The 26,153-nt window shown below is 43.3% G+C and overlaps 1 protein-coding gene across 4 annotated transcripts; it reads right to left on the bottom strand.

The window, feature by feature from the left end:
• Window positions 1-1,205: 1,205 nt before the first annotated feature.
• HEY2 (hes related family bHLH transcription factor with YRPW motif 2) lies at window positions 1,206-23,780 on the bottom strand. Of its 4 annotated transcripts, XM_077300230.1 has the most exons (7): window positions 23,501-23,780; window positions 20,240-20,318; window positions 20,045-20,128; window positions 16,314-16,412; window positions 14,377-14,458; window positions 10,705-10,797; window positions 1,206-3,191 (listed from the first exon to the last, which is right to left on the bottom strand). In XM_077300230.1, the coding sequence occupies exons 1-7, from the start codon at window positions 23,581-23,583 to the stop codon at window positions 2,503-2,505; spliced, it is 1,209 nt and encodes a 402-aa protein (XP_077156345.1). In that variant the 5' UTR covers window positions 23,584-23,780; the 3' UTR covers window positions 1,206-2,502. The 4 variants fall into 4 exon arrangements, with proteins under 4 accessions (XP_077156345.1, XP_077156360.1, XP_077156353.1 ...); XM_077300245.1 differs by lacking the exon at window positions 16,314-16,412 and having other exon boundaries at window positions 23,501-23,779; XM_077300238.1 differs by lacking the exon at window positions 10,705-10,797 and having other exon boundaries at window positions 23,501-23,778.
• Between the last annotated feature and the right edge of the window lie 2,373 nt (window positions 23,781-26,153).

Here is a 26,153-nt window from a genome sequence, read left to right on the forward strand (position 1 = left end):
GGCAACCCAACTCTGAGTATCTCTTGCCTTGAAAACCCCACAGGGTCCTCCTAAGTCAGCTGTGGCTTGACAGCACCGTCCCAGGGATACACTGGCAATACATGCTTCATAAAAGGCGTAAATTGTTGATACCATGGCCTTTCAAGAAGTTTTTGTTTAAATTCATGGCCAGCTGGCCTGACCCCTAGGCTTGATATGTATGTCTGAAGTTATATGTCCCTAGTAAACGCTGCCTTTATTCAGTGTGCTGTGGAACAGTCAAAGCCAAGTCCCTGCTTTGTATTGTTATTATTATTAAACTTTTATACCGCCATTCCCTTAGGCTCACGGCGGTTTACAAGATAAAAATTACAATAAAACCCATAGTTAAAACCATTAAAACCAATCCACACTATCAATGTTAGGCAACAGGCGAGCGCTAACCCGCACTAACCCCCCTCCCCCCCAAACCGGCCCACGTTAGCCGAGGGACATCAGGTTGCTAATATGGGAGTGAGGCAATCAGATCACTCAGATGAACCCCGGGAGCTCAGATCCAATGTTGGGACCACCTGCCCTGGCCTCAACCATACTACTAGATGTGTAAACTAAACATCTTAAAGAACCTGTTCTCAAAAGTCTGAGACTCCCATGGAAGACGTGGATAGCTGTTGGAAGAGGGCTTATAGCTCAGTGGTCAGGGCTCTGCTTTACATGCACAAGGTCTGGATCCAAAACCCATGCCCCTCCATCAGTAGGGATTCCTCTGCTGGATGCACCAGTGGTTCAAACAGGTCACCTGTACGTTCAGGAACTTCTAGCTGTTCCCTAACCCTTCCCAGTGAGTTTCTTATCATGGAGTTGACCCATCCCTTTCTGGCTCGTTTGCTATAGGAAAGCTTTTTTTGGTTTTAATCTTGGTGATCATTTTCAGAATCAGGATAATTCCTTTCTTGAAGGAGTGCAGTTACCAATCTTGTTATCTGTTTTATGAACGACAGCTATCAGTAAATATCAGTACGGTCACTGATTCTTCCAGACCTTTGGAAAACTGGATTTAACAAAGGACACATTCTTTAATGAGAAGATCCATTCCTACACCTCTGCTTTCACAGTAGCAGCCAGCAGTTGTGCAGGAAGCTGCCATGTGGGCTCCTTCTAAGATTAAACCCATTCAGACTTTTTATTCCCCACAGGCATATCAAAACAATACACCACTTCTATAGGTCGGTCAAAAAGGACTTCATTTAATTAGTGATATGTAAAGTTTTTTGCATAGAAAAATGGTTAACAAAATAATGCACAAATTTTCCCCTCCCGCCCTCAACTTAGCAATAGTATTTTTAAAACAAATATTTTTTAAAGTATACTTTGCATAATGTTTAACATTCTCAATGTTTATTGCTTTCTCCACACAGCAGAGAAATGAAGTGCATAACAATACACGCTGTGCTTTTATTTATCACCCACCCAACATAAACACTCTAGCTCTGGAGTCAATGAATTAAAACACTTAGGCTATTCCATGTTGCTATAATAAAAAGCAAAAAAAAAAATTTTTGCGGCACTGCTTGTCCAGATAGTGGTAAAAGAACTTACATCCTCAAGCAGATTTATTTGGATTGTGAATCCAAAGATAGATGACAGCGCTGCCACTGGGGGTGGGGTCACCTCAAAGGGCCCTCTTAGCCACACTCTAGTCGTTCATACCTAGGGAGGAGACCAGTCCCAACAAGTGCCCAAAAAGAAGAGGAAAGGGTTGGTATCCTGCTAAGTTTTAGTTTCCAAAGGGAACACAGACATGCTGGCTACTGACATGTCCAAGTGCAATCTCTTGGTACGGAGCAAGGATTCTGAGACACAGAACACTACGCCAATTGTTTAAAAGAAAATTGCCTGAAAGTGTGCATTCTATAAAACCAAGCACTTGAAAGAACAGTGCTTTTATTAATGTTATATGCTTGTTACCTGTCACCACTTGACAAACCTCCATAAACAGGGAGCCAGGTAAGTAGATGTATAAAGCCTCAGTTCTTGCTTTAGATGGCAATGCTGTAGAGAGTTACGGTTCCTTTAATCCCATTATACCAAAGGGATTATACCTGTAGCTTTATGGCATACAGACTGTTCCAGAGTTGTATCCCTCTCTGGACCTCATCATGTGATTTCCTCAGCCATGTTCTTCTCTTCATAGTTGGAAGAGGTCAGGCACTTACTTCTGCACCTATCTTTCTTGAAAATTGTTTTAGGCATAACCAATACCTCCCCTCCACAAATACAAGCAGATGGCAAGAGGATTCATTCTACAATCTATACAAGGTAGTCATCCTTTCGACAATCACAACTGTACCATACGATGCCTAATGCAACAAGGGAGAAATCTCTTGTGTCTATTTTGACACTTTAAGGGGAAAAGGTTCTGCTGTTTTCCCATCTGGTTCTGGGCCCTCCACAGGGCACCTTTACCTGTTAACAATCTGCTGTAACTTGACAACATCCCATGAAGGCTTCTGAAAGGGAGAGTTAAAAAGCTCCGACTTCAGTCCCCCAGGGTCGGTAAGGTTTACTGTTTCTGTTACTGCTTGCTTGTTGAGAACCGGAAGCTGCAGAGGCAGACAAGGGTGGACTGACTGCTGTTGCAGCTGCCACAGCTGCTGCTGCACTAGGTGGAAGCATTGGGAATGCCCCAGTGAATGACAGAGGGAAGCTTTGGGCAGCTGCTGCAGCTGCAGCATGTACGGTGGCAGAGAGCGAGAGGAGAGAGGTAGAAAGTGGCGGTATGCAGGGAGCAATGCTACCAGCAGAGGGCACTCTAAGTGTGGAATCGGCATGAGCAAAAGTGGCTGTGAGAAGAGCAGATCCATGAGGAGGCACTTCTGAGGCTGTTGACAGTCTGCAAGGAGAGAGGTCAGAGGAATGTAGTCCATTCTGCTGTAGTAAAGCTGTAGGGAGATGGTGGAAAGCTGCTGCCCAGTGGTGAGGATGCAAAGGGTGGTGGTGGTGGTGGTGGTGGTGGTGGGCCATAGATGAAGTCATTGCAGCAGCTTCCCTCTGAGAAGCACAGGAGCTGAGATGAGAGACTAGCCTAACTCTTAGAGGGTCAGATGTGTCCAGACCTTCCACAGAGCTCAGGTATCTTGCAACTTCAGTTAAACATTCTCGAAACCCAATACTAATGAAATCCATGGCAAGAGCATGTGCATCAAAATAACCTGAAACAAAGAGAAAGCGAAAATACTTGGGTTATCCATGTGATTTTAACCTCTTGGAAAACAACAGATGTCTAATATTGTAGTTGATTTTAGAGTTGCATTTCTTAAAAAACAAAATCTATATCATACATGCGTAACAAAGTCCAGTAAAACAAAGTTCTTCTCATGCTGTTGTTTCATGCATGTGTCAAAATGGAAAGACAACATCAATGTCAGAGATATTTTTAAAAATGTTTATTGATTAAGACAAAATCTGTTTACAGAGCGCTCACAATAATACCTGTCTCTTTCTGCACCCATGTATGGAGGAGAGGCGCACAAAACAATTGGATATTAATAGTTGCTACTAAGATTTTGTCCTTTTCTCTCAGGTCTCTAGAAGATAGCATTTAGACATTGTATTTTCTTGGTAAATTAAGCCTCTAAGAGCTAATCTTCCACCTCATTCAACTTGACCTATACATACATTCCTATGTACATGAAGGTCACTTGCTTTAAAAAATTAATAGAGAGCTGTACATATAGAGAGTTGGGTTCATGCATCAGAATGTGCTCTGATGAATCAGGTAGTATACAGCACAACCAATAGCAAGGAACATGATCCTTCAATAGCTTTTGGCATTATATTGTGGTGACTAGGGGAAAGTACTTCATTTACTACCCAAATGAATATTGCTTTGATTTAAAAAGTGCAAGATGTCCTTTAATCTCTGGACATTTTCTCTAGTGTAGAATGTTTCACATATTTTCTGCTAAACAGAATTTAATTAAATAGTGTTTGTTAATCTAAGAAAGGCTTTTTCAACATTTTGACCATGGAGGGCCCCCTAAAATATTTTTCAGTCTTTGAGGAACCCTGGAAATGATGGCATACTCCTTCAGAGATGTGGGCAGGGAAGTCAGATGGGGGAGGCAGCCAATCAATCAACTGGCAGCCAGTCAATCAGTTGATGGAGGTCCTATGACTGGATAGGAAGGGAGCAAATCAGGAAGTGTGCTTGCCCTGCCTGGGTGGCATTCAATTTAAGGTTGTACAATCCACCTGGAATTTGGGCATGATCCTTGTTCCTCCCTCTCTATGGAGCCTTTGGTCACTAGAGTAGCCCAGCTGGCTTTTTTCCCATCTCCACCAGGCCAGGCCACTAGCACTCTCTTTGGCCCCAGAGCACCTGGCCCCAGTGAGTCATGCAACAGTCACCTCCAGATTAGACTTCTGTAACTCGCTCTATGCTGGCCTGCCCTTGTCCCTGACCCAGAAACTACAACTGGTACAGACCAAAGCGGCCAGGGTTCTCACCAGAACAGCTTGGAGAGCACATATCTGCCCCATTTTTGAGCAGCTGCACTGGTTACCAGTTGAATTCCAGATTTGGTTCAAGGACCCAGCATATATGAGGGACTGTTTGTCTGCCTATTCTCCCCAGGGAACTGTTTGCTCATTAAACACCAACAGGTTGATGGTCCCTGGCCCAAAGGAAGCCCGCTCAGCCTCAACTGGTCCTGCCCCCTTCTTGCAACCCCATTACAGAAAACTTATGATGGAGTTGATATATATTTTATTAGTATAAGCAACCCATGCAGCTATCGTTTAATGCTTTAATGTTTTTATTTCAATTGTTTTATTGAACTTCGCTGGTTTTATGATTCTGAGCGGCCATGAGCCAGCTGGGAAAAGAGCCTACTGGGAAAGAAACCCAATCCAATAAATAAATAAAACAACCATTAACTGTTTTCATTGTGGAGAAAGAGACTAGGCCTGCAGAACAATGGGATGAGAGCCCCAGTGATGTCAGAGGCCATCTGAACTTCTGGGACACTCCATGTAATCCTTGGGGAACTCATATAATCCAGGTCTCCCCAGAAATCTGGGTGGAAATCCCTGATCTAAGATCATGATCAATTTTGTGATGCCAGGTGCATGATATTCTACTGTGTCACAATTTCTGCTACCATATGAGGCAATGTAGGTACCAATCACTGAATTGTGTAGTAGGGATGGGCACGAACGACATTTTTATGATTCAGTTCATGGCTGAATATCAAACTGATATCCTAATTCGTGAACTGAGCCATTTAAAGTTTAAATCCCTGCTTTTTCCTTCCTGCAAACCAACAGCTGAGCGGCAGGGAGCTCCTTGCCAATCAGCTGGTTTAAACTCTAGTTTTCTGCTCTGCACAAACCACCAAGAACTGCATCAAAATTTGTGAAAATTCATGGCAGTTCTTCAGTTTGCAAGCATTGCTACCAGCCAAAATTTGTGATAAACTTTAGTTCATCAGTCAAATCGTGCTCATCCCTAGTGAATAGTACTGTTGGATTTGACAATATCCCTATCTATAATTTTAAAAATGCCAAGCTTTTCTGGAGAAGACAGCATTGCCCTCCCTACCTCATTTACCTATATCATTGTCATGGACAATACCAAGATCTAAATAGGTCTTAATGAGCATGACTAAATAATGAGTTGCATATGACAAAGAAATAATTCATATTTCAGCAAACTGCCTTAACATTTAAAAGACCACAATGTTTGTTGAAAATCTTGATGCTAGAAACACTAGAGAACATCCAATGGCTCTTTTTCTTCAGAGAAAGAATAGACATGATTTTCACCAAATTCCACCTCCCACTCCAAGTCCACACCCTGTAGCACTGTTCCTGGGGACAGTTTTATACCTGGGTGCAGTATGGAGAGGTAGAAAAGGTTGGATATATGCAAAGTTCCCAAATCATCCAAGCTTTCTGCTTTCCCTCTCAATCGACTGTCAGCACCTTCCACTGACAGATCACAGAATCTAAACTGCAAGTGCAAGTTCAGTAGTGATGAATCACTTGGTAGCATGCTTCTTATTTCCTTCCTATCCACCCACCAATTTTTACCTGCCCCTCATTTTCAGTTACTTAATTAATCTATTTCATTTATATCATTCTTTATTCTACAATAGGGACCTAAAGCAACTTATAGCATTCTCATCTCCCACATTTCGTGCTCAAAACATTTCTGAAAGGTAGCTTTCATTGAAAATGTGTGTTTGGCCCAAGGTTACCCAGTGAACTTCCAGGACACAATGGAGATTCAAGCCTGGGACCCAGATGAGAGTCCAAAGCTCTAACCACTATACCACGCTGATTTTCTTGGGGTGGCTGCTGTTACTGTTACAAGCACTAGATAAGTCATGAAGTCAGGCAAGTATTTAGTAATGCAAAGGTTGTTGCTGACCATGACCCCAGTAAGTTTTCCCGCAAAGGCTGAAACAACTCTGGAAAGGGCCCTGGCCTGTCACCCTGACTTGTACTGAAAGAAAACAAGGCTGGTTGTGGTTGAGAACTAGAAACAATGATTAACATTTACTGGTGATGCATTTTTACTAATAATTTTGGGTTAAATGTCTACTATTGACAAGGAAGTGACGACCAGAGGTACAGCAGCCTCAAACCATCATGGCCTGGAGAGAGGACAGTGGGAATCACCTTCCCAGGAAACCCCACAGCCCTTTCTCCTGGCTGCATGCCCAGGGAGAAGAGAGGGAGATGGGAGACCTCTCCCCTGGGGATGGTGAGTCCCCTTCTAGAACAATCCAACCCCTCCTTTCTCCTGGCTGTGGGAGCTGTGAGTTCAGGGTGGACACGGACATGGAAGTGATTTGAGCTCCTTATTAGGACTCCAGCATGCCACACAGAGAAAGCAGAAATGAACCAAAAAATGCACAACTAATCCCAACTTAGTACACAAGAGGTCTTCCTGCCAGTTCATGCTATTGGCCAGTTTCACTATAAACTAACTGGATCCAGCAGACAGGATCCAGCTGTGCACTGGTCAATTACATTGCAGGCATACACTCCCTTCACGAATAATATCTAGGAGTGCATTCCTAAACCTTTTACAGTTCCGCTCAGGATATCTAAATAGCCGCACATTGGTCAATTACATTGCAGGTTTACAATCCTGCCTTGGATCTCGGCAGAACTACAAACGCAACAGGAACCATGCCAGGAAAAAGGGGGAAGGGAAGTTTTTTTCCAGGGTGATACCTGCTCCCTCTCTCTCAGCTGTGAAGAAATGGGGAACTATTGCCAGATTGTCCCTGACCGGTTGGGGGCGGGGCAAGCTGTGTTCCCTCCCTAATCATCCAAAGTCCAGGGGTGGGGCCAGTCCAAACTTTGGACCAATCGGAAGGTGGGCTGTCCCCGCCTACCCTCTGCCCACCTAGGCCTTCGCTTTTTATATTATACAGTGAAGCTCTTACAGATTTGGATGAGGGATTAGAGGAGGTACTTATTAAATTTGCAGATGATACTAAACTGGGAGGGGTAGCAAATACAACCAAGGGCAGAATCAGACTACAGGATGATCCTGATAGACTAGAAAACTAGGCTAAAATGACTTAATAGTAATAAATGTAAAGTTCTTCATTTAGGCAGGAATAATCAAATGCATCACTATAGGATGGGTGAGACTTGTCTTGGCAGTAGTATGTGTGAAAAGGATATGGGCGTCTCAGTAGACCATACACTGAACATGAGTGTGACCTGGTGGCTAAAAAGGCAAACAGAAATTTGGACTGTATTAAAAGAAGTATAGATCATGCAAGGTGATGTTTACTCTTTGTGCTTTACTCTGCTCTGGTAAGACCACACTTGGAGTACTATGTTCAGTTTTGAGCACCACAACTGAAAAAAGATGTAGACAAACTGGAGCATGTCCAGAGGGGTTTGATGTCCAGGTCATATGAGGAAAGGCTGAGGGAGCTTGGTCTGTTTAGCCTGGAGAGAAGACAACTATGAGGTGATATGATAACCATCCTCAATTACTTGAAGGGCTGTCATATAGAAGATGGAGTAGAGTTGTATTCTGTTGCCCCAGAGGATCAGACCAGAAACAATGTAGTGAATTAATTCAAAATATTTTTGGCTAAACATCCAGAAGAAGTTCCTGACAGAGTGGTTCTTCAGTGGAACAGGCTTCCTCAGGAGGTAGCAGATTCTCCTTCTTTGGAAGTTTCTAAGCAGAGGCTAGATAGTCAACTGACAGAAAGGCTGATTTTATGATTTTAGGCAGGTTATGAGTGGGTGGGCAGGAGGGGATGTGCTAGTGTTTGTCTCTTGTGGCCCTTTTTTGCATACCCAGGGAATTGCTGACCATCACTGTGGGATGGTAGGTCAATTTCCTCCATGCCATGCTGGCTTCTGGTGATTTTTGGTGGGGGGGGGATCACTTGGGCATGAAATTGGGGTCACTGTGGGTGGACAGGTAGTTGTGAGTTCCTGCATTCTGCAGGGGGTAGGACTAGATGACCCTTCAACTCTATGATTCTGTAAAGGGAGAAGAAGCTTAGGTCTGTCCCCTGCATACACACGTGCATGTCATTTTTCCCAGCTGAAACAGCCACAGAGTTGCTGCTTGCTCCAGTTCCATGTCACTCTCCTCAGAGAAAACAGTGGTTGTGTTCAGGAAAACAGTGCTGATAGTTTCACCTGTGGCTGGCCTTTGCTTAGTACAAGTATGCAAATCGTTATATACATTAAATATTCAACTGCTAGTCTGTATGCAGTGCTTTGAGTTTGGAATAGCTTTGCAAGGTGGCAGAGAGAAAGGGACAGAAAGAAAGAAGAGGAAATTGGGGAGATGCACTACCACATTCATCCACGTTTCCTTTGAAAACTCAATGCTGGTTGTGTCCCCACAACAAATCTTAAACACATTGTACAAAAAAGACTAGTGTCTTAAGAAAAGGGAGCACAATCTCCCTGGCACCAGAAATCCTGCCCGATGATAAATCTTAACATTAGTGCAGTGTATTAGACCACTCATTTACATTATCTCAAGTTTTCACAGTTCTGTAAGTCAAGCAGGCACTATTGTGGTATAGGAATTGAGATATCTTGATTAACACTCGGAGAGGCCCTGATCTTAGAGAAAACATTCTTTCCTGGGAATGAAGCAATACACTCCTCAGGTTTCAGGCTCAGAGGAGATGACTTCTTTTCAGAGCCAAATAGACAGGATGGAGATTGGCGAGGCAGACAGCTATTTAGATATCCTGAGTGGCGCTGTAAAATGGTCAGGAATGCACTCTTTGATAGGAAGGGAGAAGGGTGCAAGGCAGAACACATTTATTTATTTATGGATTTATATTCTGCCCGGCCTTCAGAAACTCAGGGCAGATTACAGCATTGCATAAATGCATGGAACCCCTATATATGATTAATAACAAATACCAAGTTTTTATATTATTTTAGAATCTTAAAACATTAAATATTAAAATTAGTCATGGTGCTTCCACTTATGGGCATGGCGGGGGAGGGGGAATCATTCAGAACTACAGGTTTTCAGCCCGGCAGGGTCAGACAGAAAGGCCAGCAGTTTAGATGTTACTTCTGGCCTCAACCTCAGGCCTGGTGGAACAGTTCTGTCTTACAACCCCCGTGGAACAATTTAATTAACTTATTTATTTTTCTGCCCGCCACTCCCAACGGCTTGTGGCGGGTCACAAAACATCTGTATAAAAGCCCCATAAGATCCCTTAAAACCACAGACCTAAGAGTTCAATAAAACCAAGAACATGCGGCAAAATATACATACATCCCATTTCTACCAAGTGAGAGAAAAAAGGAGCAGATGATACCCCATGGCCACCAATCACATAATGGCAGTATCTATTAGTCCTGGGGGGGCATACAGATGTTCCTCGGCACGCTGGCCTCAACCATAGACCTGGCGGAAGAGCTCCGTCTTGCAGGTCTTGTGAAATGCTGGAAGCTCATTCCACCAGGTAGGGGCCAGGACCAAGAAGGCCCTAGCCCTTGTTGAGGCCAGATGTGCTTCCCGAGGGCCGTGAATGACCAGCAAATTTGTGCCTACAGAGCGCAATGCCCTGCAGGAGGCATAGGGCAACAGGCAGTCCCTCAGATATGCGGGTCCCAGACCACATAGGGACTTGAAGGTCAATACCAAAACCTTGAACAGGATCCGGGCCGCAACTGGTAACCAATGCAACTGCCTCAGCACATGCTGGATATGGGCCCTCCAAGGTATCCCTTGCAGCTGCATTTTGGACCAGCTGCAATTTCCGGGTCAAGCCCAAGGGCAGGCCTGCATAGAGCAAGTTACAGAAATCTATTCTGGAGGTGACAATCACATGGATCACTGTGGCCAGGTGTTCAGGGGACAGGTAGGGCACTAGTAGCCGGGCTTGGCAAAGATGGAAAAATGCCTGACCAGCTAACTTCTTGACCTGAGCCTCCCTAGTTAGGGAGGCATCAAAGGTCACTCCCAAGTTCCTGACCTGGGATGCGATGGTCAGTTACATCCCTTCCAAGGTGAGGAGGCATGCTTCCTGAGCAGGGCTCTGATCTTTTTTGGCAGAGTATGCCACCAGGCCAGTGGAGGGTTGAAAAAACCCTGGCTCTGGTTATGGCCAGATTGATCCCCTTAGGGCTGGAGACCCTGAGCATGTGCTCTATGTAGGACATAATGAGAGAGGCAGTCCCACAGGTACAAAAGTCACAGACCGTTTAAGGTGGGGTGCAGCTGGGGGAGCACGGGTTGAATGCAGGCCACGTTCTGGATCAGTTGGAACATCCTGAGTAGCTTCAAGGGTAGTCCTGCATAGAGTGAGTTGCAGTAATTTAGTCTGGAGGTGACTGTTACATGGATCATAATGGCTAGGTCAGATGTCGATAGATAGTTGCCGCACTTGGCAAAGATGGCAACATTTATGACCTAGGCCTCGATAGAAACATCCAGGGTCACAGGGAGAACATTCCTGTATTTGAGACATACCTTGTTTTAGCCTTGTTTGGAAATTTAGGAACTCACTATATATTTTCTGCATCTGATTTGGAAGGAGGCAGCTTCCCATCATGCTTTGCTCCCTTCCCTTTTTCCAAATATTTGCTTTTTTAAAAAATGGTGCCTGCTTGTACATTTGTTTTTTGCTACACCCCTTAATTCCATCATTCTGTGCCCTCCCTCAAACATACTAATTTGCCTTTCCTCCTCCTCCCCAGTATACTGGATGTGATTTTTTTAAAACACACACACAAACTTAGGTTATCACATTTCAACACTGCTGTAGCATAGCAAGCAAGACTGATTACTGCTGTTTCTATGGCTAGAGACAGCATTGTAATATGATCACTCTTTTAAAAAGTCGTTTAGAGAGGGAGGACGGTGACGAGGAAGGGGGCGTGCACAAAAATCAAAATGTTGGCTGGTGTAAAAAACCCAAATGCAAGGATTTCTCCATTGGGCAGCCCTAAATTGAAATTCACTTTTAAAAATGAAAATGCTTTATCTGGGGAATCCTTAACCATGGGGTGAGTGGGCAAATTGGGTATGCAGTGAGGAACACAAAATTCAGCACTTTAAAAAGCCAAAAGTGAGGTGGAAATGGTCCCAGATTCCTGATGGCTGCTGAAGTTGTTAGTTGGGAGTTGTAGCAACCCAGCTGGGGCACACTGATGCAACCAGAGGACTTCTGTCTTAGCTGGATTTAACTTCAGTCAACTCCACTTCTACCAGCCCACCATGACCACCAAAGAATCTGGGAGTGTTGACGGATGGCCAGCTGTCAGCAGATATAGTTGAATCAGCATCCTGATGACACCCCAGCCTGAAACTCTGGATCAGTTGGGAAAGGAGACGCATTATAGATGTTGAATAGCATTTGGAAAAGAATAGCTCCCTGCAGAACCCGACATACTAAAGCATGCCGCTGGGAGGTTCTTTCCCCCGTCACCTTTTGTCCCTGACCTTGGAGGAAAGATTGGAACCATTTAAGGACTACAATTTGAACCCACACGTCAGCTAGGTGATAGTCTAATAGCCCATGGTCAACTGTGTAGAATGCTAATATCAGATCCAACAGTAACAGCAGTGCTGTCCCACCTAGATCCAACTGCTTGTGGAGATTATCTTTGAAGGAAATCAGAGCCTCTCTACCCCATGGCCAGGTTGGAAGCTGGACTGGAATGGGTCAAGAGCCAGTGTCTGTCCCAGGAAACTCTAGCTATTCTGTGACTGCATGCCCAATCACCTTACCCAGTAATACCAAGCGTGAAACTGGGCAAAAGTTCATTGAGTCAGATGGATCCAGCAATGCTTTCTTCAGTAGTGGCTTAACCATAGCCTCCTGGGAAAGCCCCTGACATCAGGGAGAAGTTGATAATCTCATGGAGGGTAACCCGAATCTCCTCACTGCCAGGTTTCACTAGTTAGGAAGGACAAGTGTCCTGTCCACATTGGCCAGGGACAGCAGACTGAAGCGGTCCAAAATGGGACATTGAGAGTGCCAAGGGGCCTCCAGTTCCATTACTGCATCAACTTTGGGGGGGCAAGTAATGGTGGAGTGACAAGATTTTCTCCACAAAAAAAGTTTGTAAAAGCCTCACAGCTGATATCCAATTGTGCAATTTGGGATGGTTCTATCACTAGGGATATCAAAAGTAAAATTGTTTTATGTAACTGCACTGGACGAGAGCTGGCAGAGGCAATAAAGGCTGCAAAACATTCCATTTTGTGGTCTTTATTGCCATCTCAAAAGTATTCATAAGCATCTTGTAAGATGTTCTTGCAGCTTCATCATGGGTTTCCACCAAACTCACCAAATTCTCATTTCCGTTCGCATAGCTCCTGGGTATATCATGAAGCTGGGAGGGAGTCATGGAGCACATATTGATACCTTTGGTGTGACAATCATGCTAATATTCCAAAAGCTCATCTACTGAGTCTCGGGGGGGGGGGGGAGGATTGGATCCTACACAGTATTCCAGAATCCTATTGGATCCATAAGACTCCTTGGGCAAGCATAAAAACGCTTTCCACCCATACGGGGAGGGAGTAGGATGTCGACCTGGGCCTTCAGGGCATAATAATTGAACCCTAGCATTGCATAGGGACTCAAGCCCAAATTCAGGTTAGGTCAAAGTGAAATCCTCCCAGCTGGAAGAGAAAGGGTTAAAAGGTGTAACAGACTGTGAGAGAGGGTGAAAGCCAAGAAACAGTCAGAAATGAAGTGACGTCTGCCATGACAAGCCTCTTGTTTCAGAGCTCCATCAGACTTCTGTCTATTCCACAGAAAGGGATGCCAGGGTAATACCAGTGAATTGTGTACCTTGGCCTCATACTTTTGTTTCTTGTCTTAGTTCTATTATACCCTTTAGTGTTTTGATATAGTTCTCCTGTGCTAGCAAATCAAAATTGTATTTTGGTAAACATTCCTCCTTAAGAATTCAGACTATGTTCAAAGATTTCATCAAGGGTGCCTGCTGCTTGTCCACACTTATACTCAGAAACTCCTGATTGTGTTAAAGTCAGCTGGCAGGCAGGGAAGGAGGGGACATGAAACCCAGAGCTTCAATCAGTGCCTCATGCCATGAATCGTGAAAGAAAGGGCAGAGTTTGAGTGGTGGCATGCTTGCCATCTAGCAGGAAGGGAAGGGATAAGTCCTCTTATACACATGCAATCTTCCCTACCACCTTAAAGGAATGCTCGAGTAAAGAGTGCAAAGATGATAATTTTTACCAGCAATATAGAATTGGATCGAGGCAAAGATGCCAAGAGAATTATATGTATAAAGCCATCCAGGAAACTCACAGTGAAACATAAAACTATATTTATTTGAATTCTCTGTGGCACACAGAATCGTTTTTCTTATTAGTACTGGGTGTCCCCTTAACTGTACAACACCCAGAAAACCCAAGCATAGATTTTGCCTGGGAGAATGAATGGCACAGCCTAATTTTGCATAAAAAACAAAATGCAATACATAAACATCTTCCTCTGAAACCACTTCCTCTGGTATAGCAGCTGCATAATGAATTTAACTTTGGTTTTGTTTCTTGCTGCACAATTGTTGCCGAAATCCTCCTTGTTTATGTTTGGGGTATTTGTTTTTCTCCCTTGTGCTGATCTCAGTGCTCTTTGGAAACCCCAAACAAATCTCTGACTGGGCTGCCTGTGAATGAAGCCTTTACTCTCCCACAGTGTTATGAAAGCAAACACAAGCCCAGGGTCAAGTGCTTCTTTTGTCCCAGTAGTTCTTTCCCACGAGTTCAGCTCTGCCTTCAGCACTGATTTCCAGTCCTTTAATCTAGAACTGCCTATCCCAGCTTGTCAAAAGGAGCATTTGCTAAGGTTTCCCCAGCTAATATTAGAAACAGTGCAAAAATCGGTTTCTTACCTTTCCCGCCTGTTGCCTGAAGCATCTTCAAATGATCAACTGTCATTTGCAGGATTTCTGCTTTTTCTAATTTGGCAGATCCCTTTAAGATAAGAGGCACAACCAATAAAGACTTAAAAGTATTGCATGCTTTGATTTGGTATACTCTCTTCTGAGCTCCATCTTATGTTTTCAATTTTCCCAACCATTAGACCATTCTCAGCTTCAATCTTCCACAGAGCATCTGCATCCCAGACTTGATTTTTGAGCACAAGCACTAGATCACAGCATCTAGCACGACAACTGTGCACACTCTTAGATGTGGTACATAACAGTACAGACAAGGAGAAAAGGTACAGGGTGCATGCATATGTGCTATGCATAAGAAAATACCTGCAACTCTCTCTCCAAAAAAGCAATTTTACAATGAGGTACAAAGATCCACACCAATTCTGAAAGGAACACAAAACCTTGCAATGGAAATTTCTCACAAGTGCAATGAAATGAACAGGATACGAACTGCACAGTAGCTCTCTGCTGAGACATACCCAAAGGCCAACCATAACAGGCCATACATTAGCAAGGACTTGAAACAAAATCTACTTAAGTTGATCAATTTAGTGGCTATTCAATCCCATCCAGATGCAGACTATCTTGTATGAGGAATTTGGCCCACTTGTTTTGGATTGGGTCAAATTCCGACTCCCTGATGGCATCAGGGTTGGTTCAAGGTGGCCCCAGGCCTGATACAACTAAGGCCCTTAGTTACCCACAGCAAGGGAATCTGTGTTCCCTTTTTTGCCATGGACTACATGGCATATGTTGGGCCTGAGCCATGTGTCTGTACAAAAATAATTTGCAGGTGTACGTGGACCTGGTTTGGATCAGGACCATGCCACGCAGACTGAGAATAAACTTAAGCCTTGTCCCCTTCATCATTTCCCTGACCTATAACAGCTACCACAGGAACTGGTCACTACAGACCGATATCCCCATACCTATGTGAGCCTGTGGCCAGTATTATTATTATTAATTATTAATTATTAATTATTAATTATTAATTATTATTATTATTATTATTATTATTATATAAGGTTTAAATTTTCAATACCTATAAAATTAATAAAGATATTGAAGACTCAGAGGTCACTGATGAAAGAATCTCACTGAAAATCGATATTACCTGGATTCCGTTTTGACAGAAGTCCTACAGAATAAACAGATAAGGAAAACTACAAAAAAGGACACTTTTCTTTGTTTTATGAATATATTTATTGTATTGCCATTGGATAGGTCTGTTTCTCTCTGTTTGGTTTAATTATTAGACCGTCCTTCTTATACTCTTGTATGAGAATAAACTTAAGCCTTGTCCCTTTCATCATTTCCCTGACCTGTAACAGCTACCACAGGAAGCCCCAAACAAGAAACTTATCAACTTATGGGAAAACAAGGACTTTGTAACATAGTTATGCAACCAACAGGGGACATCCAAAATATGAAGATTCTCTGTAATAAGCAGGACATTAAAGCAATTATTCTCAAACAGCAGAAGCAGGGCCTGCCAGAGATATATCTAAGCTCCTGTTAGGGAAAAAATACAACACAAGGAATCTGGTCACCCCCCCCCCCCAAATGCCTAATTAATGACGTTCTATTGTGAGAAGCATTGCCCAAGCAACGGGGAAAAATACAGGGAGGAAATATAGTTTCAAAATTGGGTTAGCTATTGAAATGTTACTACTTATGGATGAAAATAGCTGCTATTTTCATGCCTGTTAAATCATTTTGGTGTTTCACAGTATGACCAATAAGAGGGAAACTGCAATTTGATATTTTCTACAACACTTACATTACTATTATGCACATTCAGCCAGCTTCTCAAAAGAAAAGGTTTTGGTATCTCTACTTAAAACACTGATCCTAAGAATCACATATGGAGCTCTGCTCCTGATACAGACCTTTCCCACTTCCATCTTCCTGCTGCATTCCCTTGTGTTCCCTGAAAAGTCTCTCCTGAAGCTTGGAGGATACGGAAGACTGCAGCTCAAGGGGGAAATCTGCAGAAAATGCGGAGTCCCTCTTGAGTAAACAGAAACATGGATCCAGCCCTGCGTGTTTCTTTTTGTAGGCAACTGCATCTTTGTGATATAACCTCTGTGCCTGTCTTCTGCATGGCTGGGGTTGCATCAGGTCAAAATACTAATATCTGGGGCATTTTATAGTGACAAGCTATTTCAAAACATAGGCCCTAACTACTGTCAGGGGCTAACAGATAGAAATGCATCTCACCTATTTTAAAAGGGCTACACTGTCTACCAGTCTGTTTCCAAGTTCAGTGTGGATTGCTGATTATAACCTTTAAAGCCTTTCATGAAGCCTACATACCTGAAGATCTGTACCTCCACTTAAGGCTGACTTCTCAGTATCTAGAAAAGCCCATCCCTTTTCTATAGTGGCTACAGGCTTCCCCAAAAGGTGAAGGGGCACAATTTTAAAAGCTTTTCTGGAGACGCTCTGAGGCCATCTCATTTGTAGGAGTTATTAAGTGTAGTTTAAGATGCATGCACTTAAAGATAAATCCTGGCCTCCCTAGTCAAAACAGCATCCAAATTTAAATCAGAATCTGAAATCTAGACCTATATCAACCTTCTCTACATGAGAAGGAGGCAGTTATGGAATCAAGGGATCTATTATGGATTTTAATGTTAAGTTTTATTGAACCATTTTACTGTTTTATAAATACTGCTACCCATACTGAGCCCCTGGGGAAGTGCAGGCTATAAATAAAATGTTTTTATTATTATCATCACTATTAACCATCTTTTTATATATTTTTAATATTTGTGTTGGAAGCTGCCTCAAGCCACAAGTGAAAGGTGGAACATAGTTTTATTAATCGATACATCTGATAAAGAAGGCTAATAAAAAACAATAATAAGACATGTGGCCTGGCAAGTTATATGAAAGTTGTTCTTACATCCTCCCATTGTTCTGTCTTACATTTAATATCAACAGTGCCAAGGTAGTTCTTGACTTGTATAATAAAATGTCCTTTTAAAACACACATACTCACATTAAATTACAATGTGTATTTTTCTCTGTGGTGAACTTTTTGATAATCCCAATACAAACTGTTCCAGTGATGGCTGAATAAAAGCTCAGTACTGGGAATTTTCAAAGGAAAGGGGTCTGGAGACCTTGCTTCACAGTGTTTGTCCCAATGCATTGTTTACTTCTTGAAAACCACAAACAACTGTTGTCTCTTGTCCCAGTTTCTTTGACGAGCCTCCATTCTTTCCATGCTGTCAAAGCCTGCTAAATGGCACTATTTAGCAAATTGCTTTAAGTAGCCTGGGTAGCACAAGTGGTGTTTTGCCTGCTCTTTGTCAGCTCTTTACCTCTGCCTCATGCCTACTTCAATGTCTTCTCTGCATGACAGGCTTGTTCTGTAATATACTCCATGCAACTGTAATTTGTGCAGACGTTCTCTACCCTGGTAGAAAACTTGGAAGAACTTAGAACTCTGCCATCTCTAGATAAATAAGAGCTTGTGGGACTTTTTGAAAGAATGTATTCTCTTAATGGAATTGATCTAATGTTTAACGCTATTCCATGAACTACTTCTCTAGTGGAAAACAGGTATCATAGGGTTTTAATTTATAAAGTTTCTTAAATAATTATACTGATGCATTTTGACTACTTCTTGAGGACTGGCTGTTGAGTGCAGGGTTCTGAACTGGGGTGGGGGGAATCAGATGGGTTATACTGCCTGGGAATTCTTATCAATGTTTTATTGGGGTTTTATTGTGAACCGTCACAAGCCGACTCAGCCCAGGAGTAGTGGTCAATAAATATAAATAATAAATATAAATATTGACAATCCTGCTTTCTTCTGTGTAAGAAAAAAATCTACACCAGCCAGTATCTCCAAATTGCTTCCTGAAAAGCAGCTGTGAGGCAAACTCCATGATATATATTTTTAACAACTGAAGTCTCAAGTTTAAACTAAACTTCAGACTTATTGTACAAAGGACATTTTTTCCCTTCCCAAGAAATCATACTTCTAAAAAAATCTTTCCATCAAGCACTAGATATGATTCCAACTGGACATGGGACATCTAGTAAAGCAAAAACCTAACCAATATAAGGAAATTAATACATGGATTCTTTTTCTTGCATACTTAGAATCTAACTGATCAGTTAGTATGGACAATTCTTCTTCCAGGTCTCACAGATCTGCAACAGGAGCAGGATCTAACCTATCTCTCTGCACAAGGCGCAGCTCACTGAGACTCTTGGATACACCTCCTAGCTTGATTCCACAGGGGCACTGGGTAATGCATGCTCACAGCTCCCCTTACGCCAGCTTTTTGGCACTTTGTAACCTGGATAATAAATTTTGATTTTTTAAAAAATGGGATTGGTTGACATCTGAGTGCCAGAGGCATCCATTTTGACTTCTACATTTGTATGATCCTGTGAAGTCAGTGAGAACCTTGGTGCTAAAGCTTTTTCATCTCATATTCAACAGTAACACTAATGAAAACCATGTGTACTTTCATCGGGATCAATAACTAGTGTTTAAGTATAGGATTCCATAAACCATGCATTTCATCATAATGCATTCTGCCCACTCTGTGTTTTCAAGGAGATTCTTTGAAAGTACATGCACATTCTCCAGAATAGAAAGAAATTCTAGTGAGAGTTGGAAAGTGGGCTAACAGGGACAAGTCCCAATTTCCTCCTGTGCCTCGTGCCATACTGTCCCAGAAGAAAAGCACTGGAGGGAGTACAATGCAAGGGGCTGTGGTAGAAACAGGGACAACCCTACTTTGCAAGTAGTCATGATTATAATCTGGATTGAAACTATGATGCTGGAATGCTATTCACTGAACTGTTGCTTGGATTATCCCTCAGTGGGATACAAGTTTCTTTTGCATCTTACTCATGCAATTGCCCCATCACTTTTCCCCATAAACACAAAAATAGCATACTTCTACTTCAGTGGGGGAAGCACACAAAGATAGCACACTTTGAAAGAACTCAAAAAGGTAATAACACTTTGAGAAAAAGCACAAGAATTGTAACATTCCTATGCAGGTATTGTCTAAATCAGGGGTAGTCAAACTGTGGCCCTCTAGATGTCCATGGACTACAATTCCCATGAGCCACTGCCAGCTGTTTGTGACGGCTCATGGGAATTGTAGTCCATGATCATCTGGAGGGCCGCAGTTTGACTACCCCTGTTCTAAATATTATACAGACTAAACTCATTAGATCATCTGCATATTAGGCAGACTGAAATAATGAAAGAGTAACAAAACTGAAAATAAAGAAGAAAAATTCATATTGCTGTTAAAAAAGTTTGTCTAGAAGGAATGTGACATTTTTAAACAATAAGCATGTAAAAAGAGAACAAGCCACTACTGGAATTCATTGAAAGAACAGAGGCAGCAACACGAACACTGTTGCCCTGAAGGGAACAGCAAGGCAGAGAATGGAAACGTTTTCCAGCTTTGTGGAAGATTTCGCCTTTTTAATAGGTTCACCACAACAAAGCATTTTACTGAAGTTTCTGTTTTGTGCCAGATCAGGGCACATCAAGTCTCATTTTAATGAGCTTTATGAAACACCCAACATGGCTAGAAAAGATGAGAGTCAGAACAGAGATATATTTATGTATGCTTACTTGCTTTTCAAACGCCGTTGGCACAAGCCGCCTCAATTCGGATAAACTGTTATTTATACGGTCTCGGCGCCTTTTCTCTATAATCTGCCCCCAAAATAAAATGAAATATAGATATAAAAGCTGCAAATGTACATTTAAAAAAATGACAATAAATGTGACAGTAGCCCTCGTAGCCATTGTTGGGAAAAAACCTACCCCTCTTCTTTTTTTCCTGGCCATGATCTGTGATGTTGTGGTAGGAGAATTTGATCGGATCACAGAACTGGTACTGTGCCTGAGGAGCAGTTGAAAAGATATGTCAGGTGCTGAATCTCATTACATGGTGTATTACATATATCTCTGTCACTTCGCTCCCCATAAACACACACAGTGTACTCTTAAGAACTTTAAGAAGTCAGAGCAAAACTTTCACCTCCCTCTTACCTTTTTCATTAGAATTTCTAGCAAAGCAACTTGCTGAAAAAGATATATTCTCAAAAACACTCCATAGGCTGAGTTGAGCTTGACAACAATACACAACAATACACAAAATAGTCAGTCGGACAGCAAAAGCCCATGAGTTGAACTGATGAAATTTCATATGCATAAAGAAATAGTACTGCCAAAAGTATGATGCTCAGCACATTCAGGGCTGCTTATTTCAATACTCTGTTGTACTCAGGTGCTTATGCTCAAGTAACAAATACATGTGCCCCCTGTCACTTAAGGCACATGTTTGGCACAAAATTACTGTGTTTTCAAGCAATGATCAGAGCTCACTCCCATGTTTGGCTAAGAAAAGCAACAATTTAATTAAGCAGTCAATGTTCATTCACAACCAATATAAGACACATATATGTAGGTATGTTACTGGGACATACAAAATGTTAACCAGCAGTTGGACACATATGTTCCTAAGATGAATTGGACTGTCTTCTAAATAGTCATGATCAGGATATGAAGCCCTTTATCCTAACAGCCTTAGTTATTACTTTAGTGTTCACGATCCAATGAAACAGTTGCATTGCTACTCACATCTTCTGTGCAGTATCCAGTTCTTTCAATAAGGTATTTACAACCTCAGCTTGACATCTGCCATTCAATAGGTTGAAGGACTACACTGCCTGGAACCTGGGAGAACAATCCTATCCAGGCTAACTCAGAAGCCTGTCCAAATCCATTCAATAGTGCTTACTCCCAAGAACGTGTTGTAGCCTAACAATATTCCTTACTTGTAAGTCACACTGTTGTAGTCTACTCCAGATTAAGTGTTTAAATTTATTGGCATGTTCCAGCTGAAACCAAATACTTGAATATTTCACTAAATGAAATGTGAGAGATCAAATTCATGGTTGGCACAATTTAAGGAGTCTATAGTATCTGTTTTAACAGACTTGTATCTATTTCAAATATACCTAGGTACCAACAAACAGGAAATTGTGTGAACTAGCTTCTCAAATACTGGTCACAGAACGATTTTAAATGAATAAATAAAAGATTGCTAGAATATTCAATCCAGCTAATTTTTGGCTTTAAACAGTAACATCAATTGGATTTCACTTTTCTCTTAGGCCAAGGATTTTATAATCCACTTAACTCTACAGCAGACCAAATGATTTTAATCAGAATATGTGGCTAAAAGTAAATTATAGCATGTCATTTCAACCAGGTTTAAAATTTAGAGCACACCTTTTATTTTGTAAAGAAGATTGAGTTAAGAATAATTATCCAGTTAATCTGCACTATCCAGTTTGGATGAGATCAAGACTGAATTGTGCTAATGTTCAGCAAATGCCAAACAGGCTATCAATAAATGGCCTGAAGCACATTAGATGGCCTGAAGCACATTATTAATACAAGTTAATTTAAAATGGATTAGAAAACAGTGATTGGCTTAAATCCATCATATGAGCAATGCATTTTAATACTCTCAAACCATACTTTATCTCAATAAATCTTGAAAAAAGTTCCAAGTGAAAGGAACTATTAGACTAAAAATGAACTTTGTTTATCAGTTTTTACTTTTTAAAGTTTCTCTCCTTGAGAGAAACACTGCGGCATTGTATTGGCAAGATTCCTAGTGTCATTCATTCCAGTGGGACAGTTTTAACCATGTCCTTAATTCTCCCAATGGGATTTGTCTAATTTTGACTGATCTATTGTTTTCCTCTCCTATTTTGATTCTGGTGTGTTACTGTAGTATAGAATTGAAACAAAACATTAAATACAATGAGTGCTACCTTTTATTTAGTTGTTTAGGTATCTCACGCAAAAACAGAAAAATATGCCCCATATCGAAATTTTGGTAATACATTTATCTAGGAGATCAACAGTATTATCCTCAAGCAGTTCAGTGGGCCTCAGTCCTCACTAAGTTTGTTTAGGACTGTAGCACAATAGTCTAAAAATCAGTGAATGGCGCTTTTGTGAACTGCCTTGGTTTGATAACAACTTTTCTTCTATTAGGCACATTACAGAGACTTTAAGGGCTGTTGGACAAGCAGTTCAACAGTGCTTTGTAGCAGATGTCCTGAAGTATGCCTTGCCCAAACAATTTCTCACCTATTCTTCTAAAGCAAAATAAAATCAGGTGAGGCAGTACAATCCATTTCTTCCTCTTCCTTGTACCATTCCACCCCATTTTTCCCACCATCCAAACCCAGGTTATGTCAAATCAGTACCCACTGAGCATACACAGAAAGATTCTAGCAACACACATTCCATTCAAGAGCACCAGACAGTATTGTCCAATAGCACTTATTGCAAGAGATGCTTCCTATTGTAAGTGTTCTCTCCTTAGAACAAGGAAGCATAGTCTCTTCTTTGCATCCTTTCAATATCGCTACTTAACATGTACAACGTCAACAGTGTGTCGCTAGGTGCCATACAGGTCATACAAATGATAACAATGTGTTTTTATACAAAGTATTCCTGTAAAAACTCCAAAAACAGTATTCTGCTCAGAGAAACATTCCACTCATACCTCCAAGGTAATTGAGATTTTTTTTAAGTTTCATTTATGCCCAACCTTTCTCCCCACTGAGGACCAAAACAGTTTGCTTGGTTCTTCTCTCCTTCATTTTGTCCTCACAACAACCTATCAGGTAAATTACCCCGAGAGTATGACCGGCTCGATAAAAGTGGACCAAGATGAATAAAGTAACACAGTAGTTAGGCCAAGGTTAAGCAAACCATGCATTAAAGCACCAGAGGAAACTTGGCCAAAACTAAGCAGATCCTCCATTCTTGTCCTCCTTCAGGGTATGTATTTATTTACCCGGATACCACATAGAAGCTCAAGATGCCACAGAGCCAGACCACCACCGAGGTCCCAAGGGGATAAAATTTGATGCCCTTCCCTTCCAGCATGATTTTTCAAAAGAGTCCTTCCATCCATTCACAAACACACACGCCCCTCGTGTGGAGCAGACCAGACACATTCCAGGCAAGAAACTGAATAAACAAATCTCTCCTTACCCAGAGTAATTATTTTCACTCCCTACGTCTATAGTCTCGTCCATATCGCTCTCTGAGGTAGTTTCCTCGCAAGGCCGCTTCATGGTTGCTCGAGGAGACAGTCCAGCTTCCCAAACAGGAGATAAATAATGCCGGAGGGAGTGGGGGAGAGACACCACCGGATTAAGTTCGCCGAACCCTCCCAAACCGGCGCCAACAAACCAAATGAATCTCTGCACCGCTTTCCCACGCTGCGGCTCAGCCTCAAGCCTCACGCCCCACCCCTAGACCTCTACAGTCACGCCCTTTCTCCTAGAGTGAGTCGCTGGATTGGAGAAGAAGGGGCGTGAGTGACAGGCCTCCTGCCCCAAGCGCGCGAGTCCTCCTTCTCATTGGCTCCGGCGCCGAACAGGCTTCGGTGTCTTGGAAGCGTGGGAAAGCCCCGAGCGGCTCTCGCTCACAAGGGAGACGGGAGGGAGGGGGGGGGGAGGGCTGTCGCGGGCTGCGAGGCACCTTCAGGTCTGCGGGGCCTGGGCGCGAGAGGCTGGGGCGGAATTGGTCGAAGCGTTGGCTCGGAGCTGGCTTCGCAGAGCTCGTAAAACCCAAGAGAAGAATGGCGCACAGCGCAGCCCTCCGCTAAGCAAACCACGGGCGGAGGGGGGGGAGTTGGTTTCACTTCTCAAATCCGACCCAGCAGCATTGAAAGAAAAGTGACACCAAAAATAAAGCGTGAGGGGCGAAAAACTGTAGCCGGCAACTCTTGCTAAGATTCTATGTTGGAGTCACTGGCACTCCCGTCCCATCCTCAGTTGTGAGCAGCGAGGGCATATAAGGCCGCCTCTCTTCCCCTGGAAGGGCATGGGCGGCGGGAAGAGGTCGAGCCGCGTCAAGCATTCTGGCTAGGTGGAGGCGGAAGGGGGATCGCGGCGTCCGACGCTGACCAGGTGAATCACCTGGAAACTGGGCCGTGCGCTTAGATCTGGTGAGGGAGGCTTGATGGCAATTTACTGCGCCCTCGAGCAGCCCCGCACTGAGATCACCGTGGGAAGGAAGCGAGGTAGAGCCGTCTCGACAGGCTGCTTATTCGGGCGCTGAGAAAGTGGGGTGAGGTCGTGGGATTGAGTTCATCCGGACCAGTAGTCCCCAACCTTTCTGAGGCTGGGGACTGGCAGGGCAAGTGCCCTGCCCGCGGATCGCGCATGCGCGGGCCGTGCCCACGGATCGCGCATGAGCATCCGAAATCGCGCATGCGCGCACTTTCGCGGGTGCACGCATGCGCAAAAGTGTCGCGCATGTGCGATTTCAGCCATGTATGGCGCATGTGCGCATACGCGGCCCAGCCGCGCGTGCGCAGTGCGTGGTGCAGCCCTGATTCCCTCTCCCCGCCCTCCCGCAGTAAGAAGCTTCCTGGGCCGCAAACTTGCGGCCCGGGAAGTTTTTTACTGCGGGGGGGGCGGGGAGAGGGAGCCGCGGCCCGGCACCATGGCCTTCGTGGCCCGGCACCAGGCCGTAGTCCGCAGGTTGGGGACCACTGATCTAGACCATTTATGCACTGGGAACTTCACTGCCCCACCCCCCTGTCAGGAGCACAGATCGGGGGCTGATGAGGTGCACCAGGCCAAATGCTCCCCCATGTGGGTGCAGGAAGAGGTGGGGCAACCTGCCATGACTAAAACTCCAGCCTGCAGCCCAGCATGAAACCTCCAGTGCATAAACGGCCCTAGTGAGACAAACATTTGCCACGTTCTTCTCCTTCCAATTTGTCAGTTGTATTTGACTTTATAACCCAATTAGATTAGATGGGGGAAGTACTTGGTATCGGTTGGTATCTGACGAAGTGCACATGTGCAGAAAAGCTCACACTTAGAATAAAACCGTGTTGGGTGTTAAAGGTGCCACTGAACTCAAACTTCAGGCAATGCAAGGCTGTCTACCTGAATCTTGCTTTCAATGGTTTGAGAAAGCACCCCTGCTGAGACATGTGGTTTCTGAGATCACCCGGATCCCCTTCTCAAAGAAGCCATTGTCTTGATGGGTGGAACGGGCAGGTGAGAATTAGTAGACACCCCGCCCCCTCACTTGGCTAATCATTACGTTTCTTCTTGGCCAGAGGCGTGGCAGTCGGAGAGGAAAAGGAACTGATAAGGCGGCAGATGACGGGCGACACGGCCAGGTTTGCGTTCTGCTTGGGCTCCGTTTGTCCTTGGCAATTACCATTACGGCTGCTGCTTTATGGTAGAAGTTAAAAGATTAGAAGTTAAAAGAAATAGAGTCTAAAGAAGGAAAGGATCTAAAGAAGGAAACAAGTTAGGGGCAGGGAGGAAAACTGGGACACAAGAAAGCCAAAGACCAGAGAAGGAGGAAAGTGGAAGAGAACTGAAAACGACTTGGGGATAGCCAAGAATTTCTCTAAAACACTTTAGATGCCGCCTCATTAGAGATCAAGGCGGCTCACCAAATAAAACAAGATACAATCATAACGATACAAGATCATTAAATGTAGATGAAGGAAGCGATTTGGGATCCCAAAACGAAAGCCATGTTCATTCGTTAATAAGGACAATAATACAAGGCAGTGCGGGAGGTTTCTTCCTTCATCCGGGTTGATGGTCTTTTCAAAGGCGATGGAGGTATTCCAGGCCTTCACTCGTCTGCATCCTGTGCTGGGGAGGTT

The sequence above is a fragment of the Paroedura picta genome, chromosome 1 (assembly GCF_049243985.1).
Source record: "Paroedura picta isolate Pp20150507F chromosome 1, Ppicta_v3.0, whole genome shotgun sequence".
Lineage (NCBI taxonomy): Eukaryota > Metazoa > Chordata > Lepidosauria > Squamata > Gekkonidae > Paroedura > Paroedura picta.

Bases quoted from the DNA above. Each gene is read 5' to 3' on its own strand.
- HEY2 (XM_077300230.1), bottom strand. From the start codon at position 23,583: ATGAAGCGGCCTTGCGAGGAAACTACCTCAGAGAGCGATATGGACGAG. The intron at 16,413-20,044 runs GTAAGCATACAT...CATTTTCTGCAG, and splicing joins CAACGGCGTTTGAAAAGCAA to ATTTCCCCCTTGAGCTGCAG. The intron at 14,459-16,313 runs GTCTGTATCAGG...CTTATCTTAAAG, and splicing joins GGAAGATGGAAGTGGGAAAG to GGATCTGCCAAATTAGAAAA.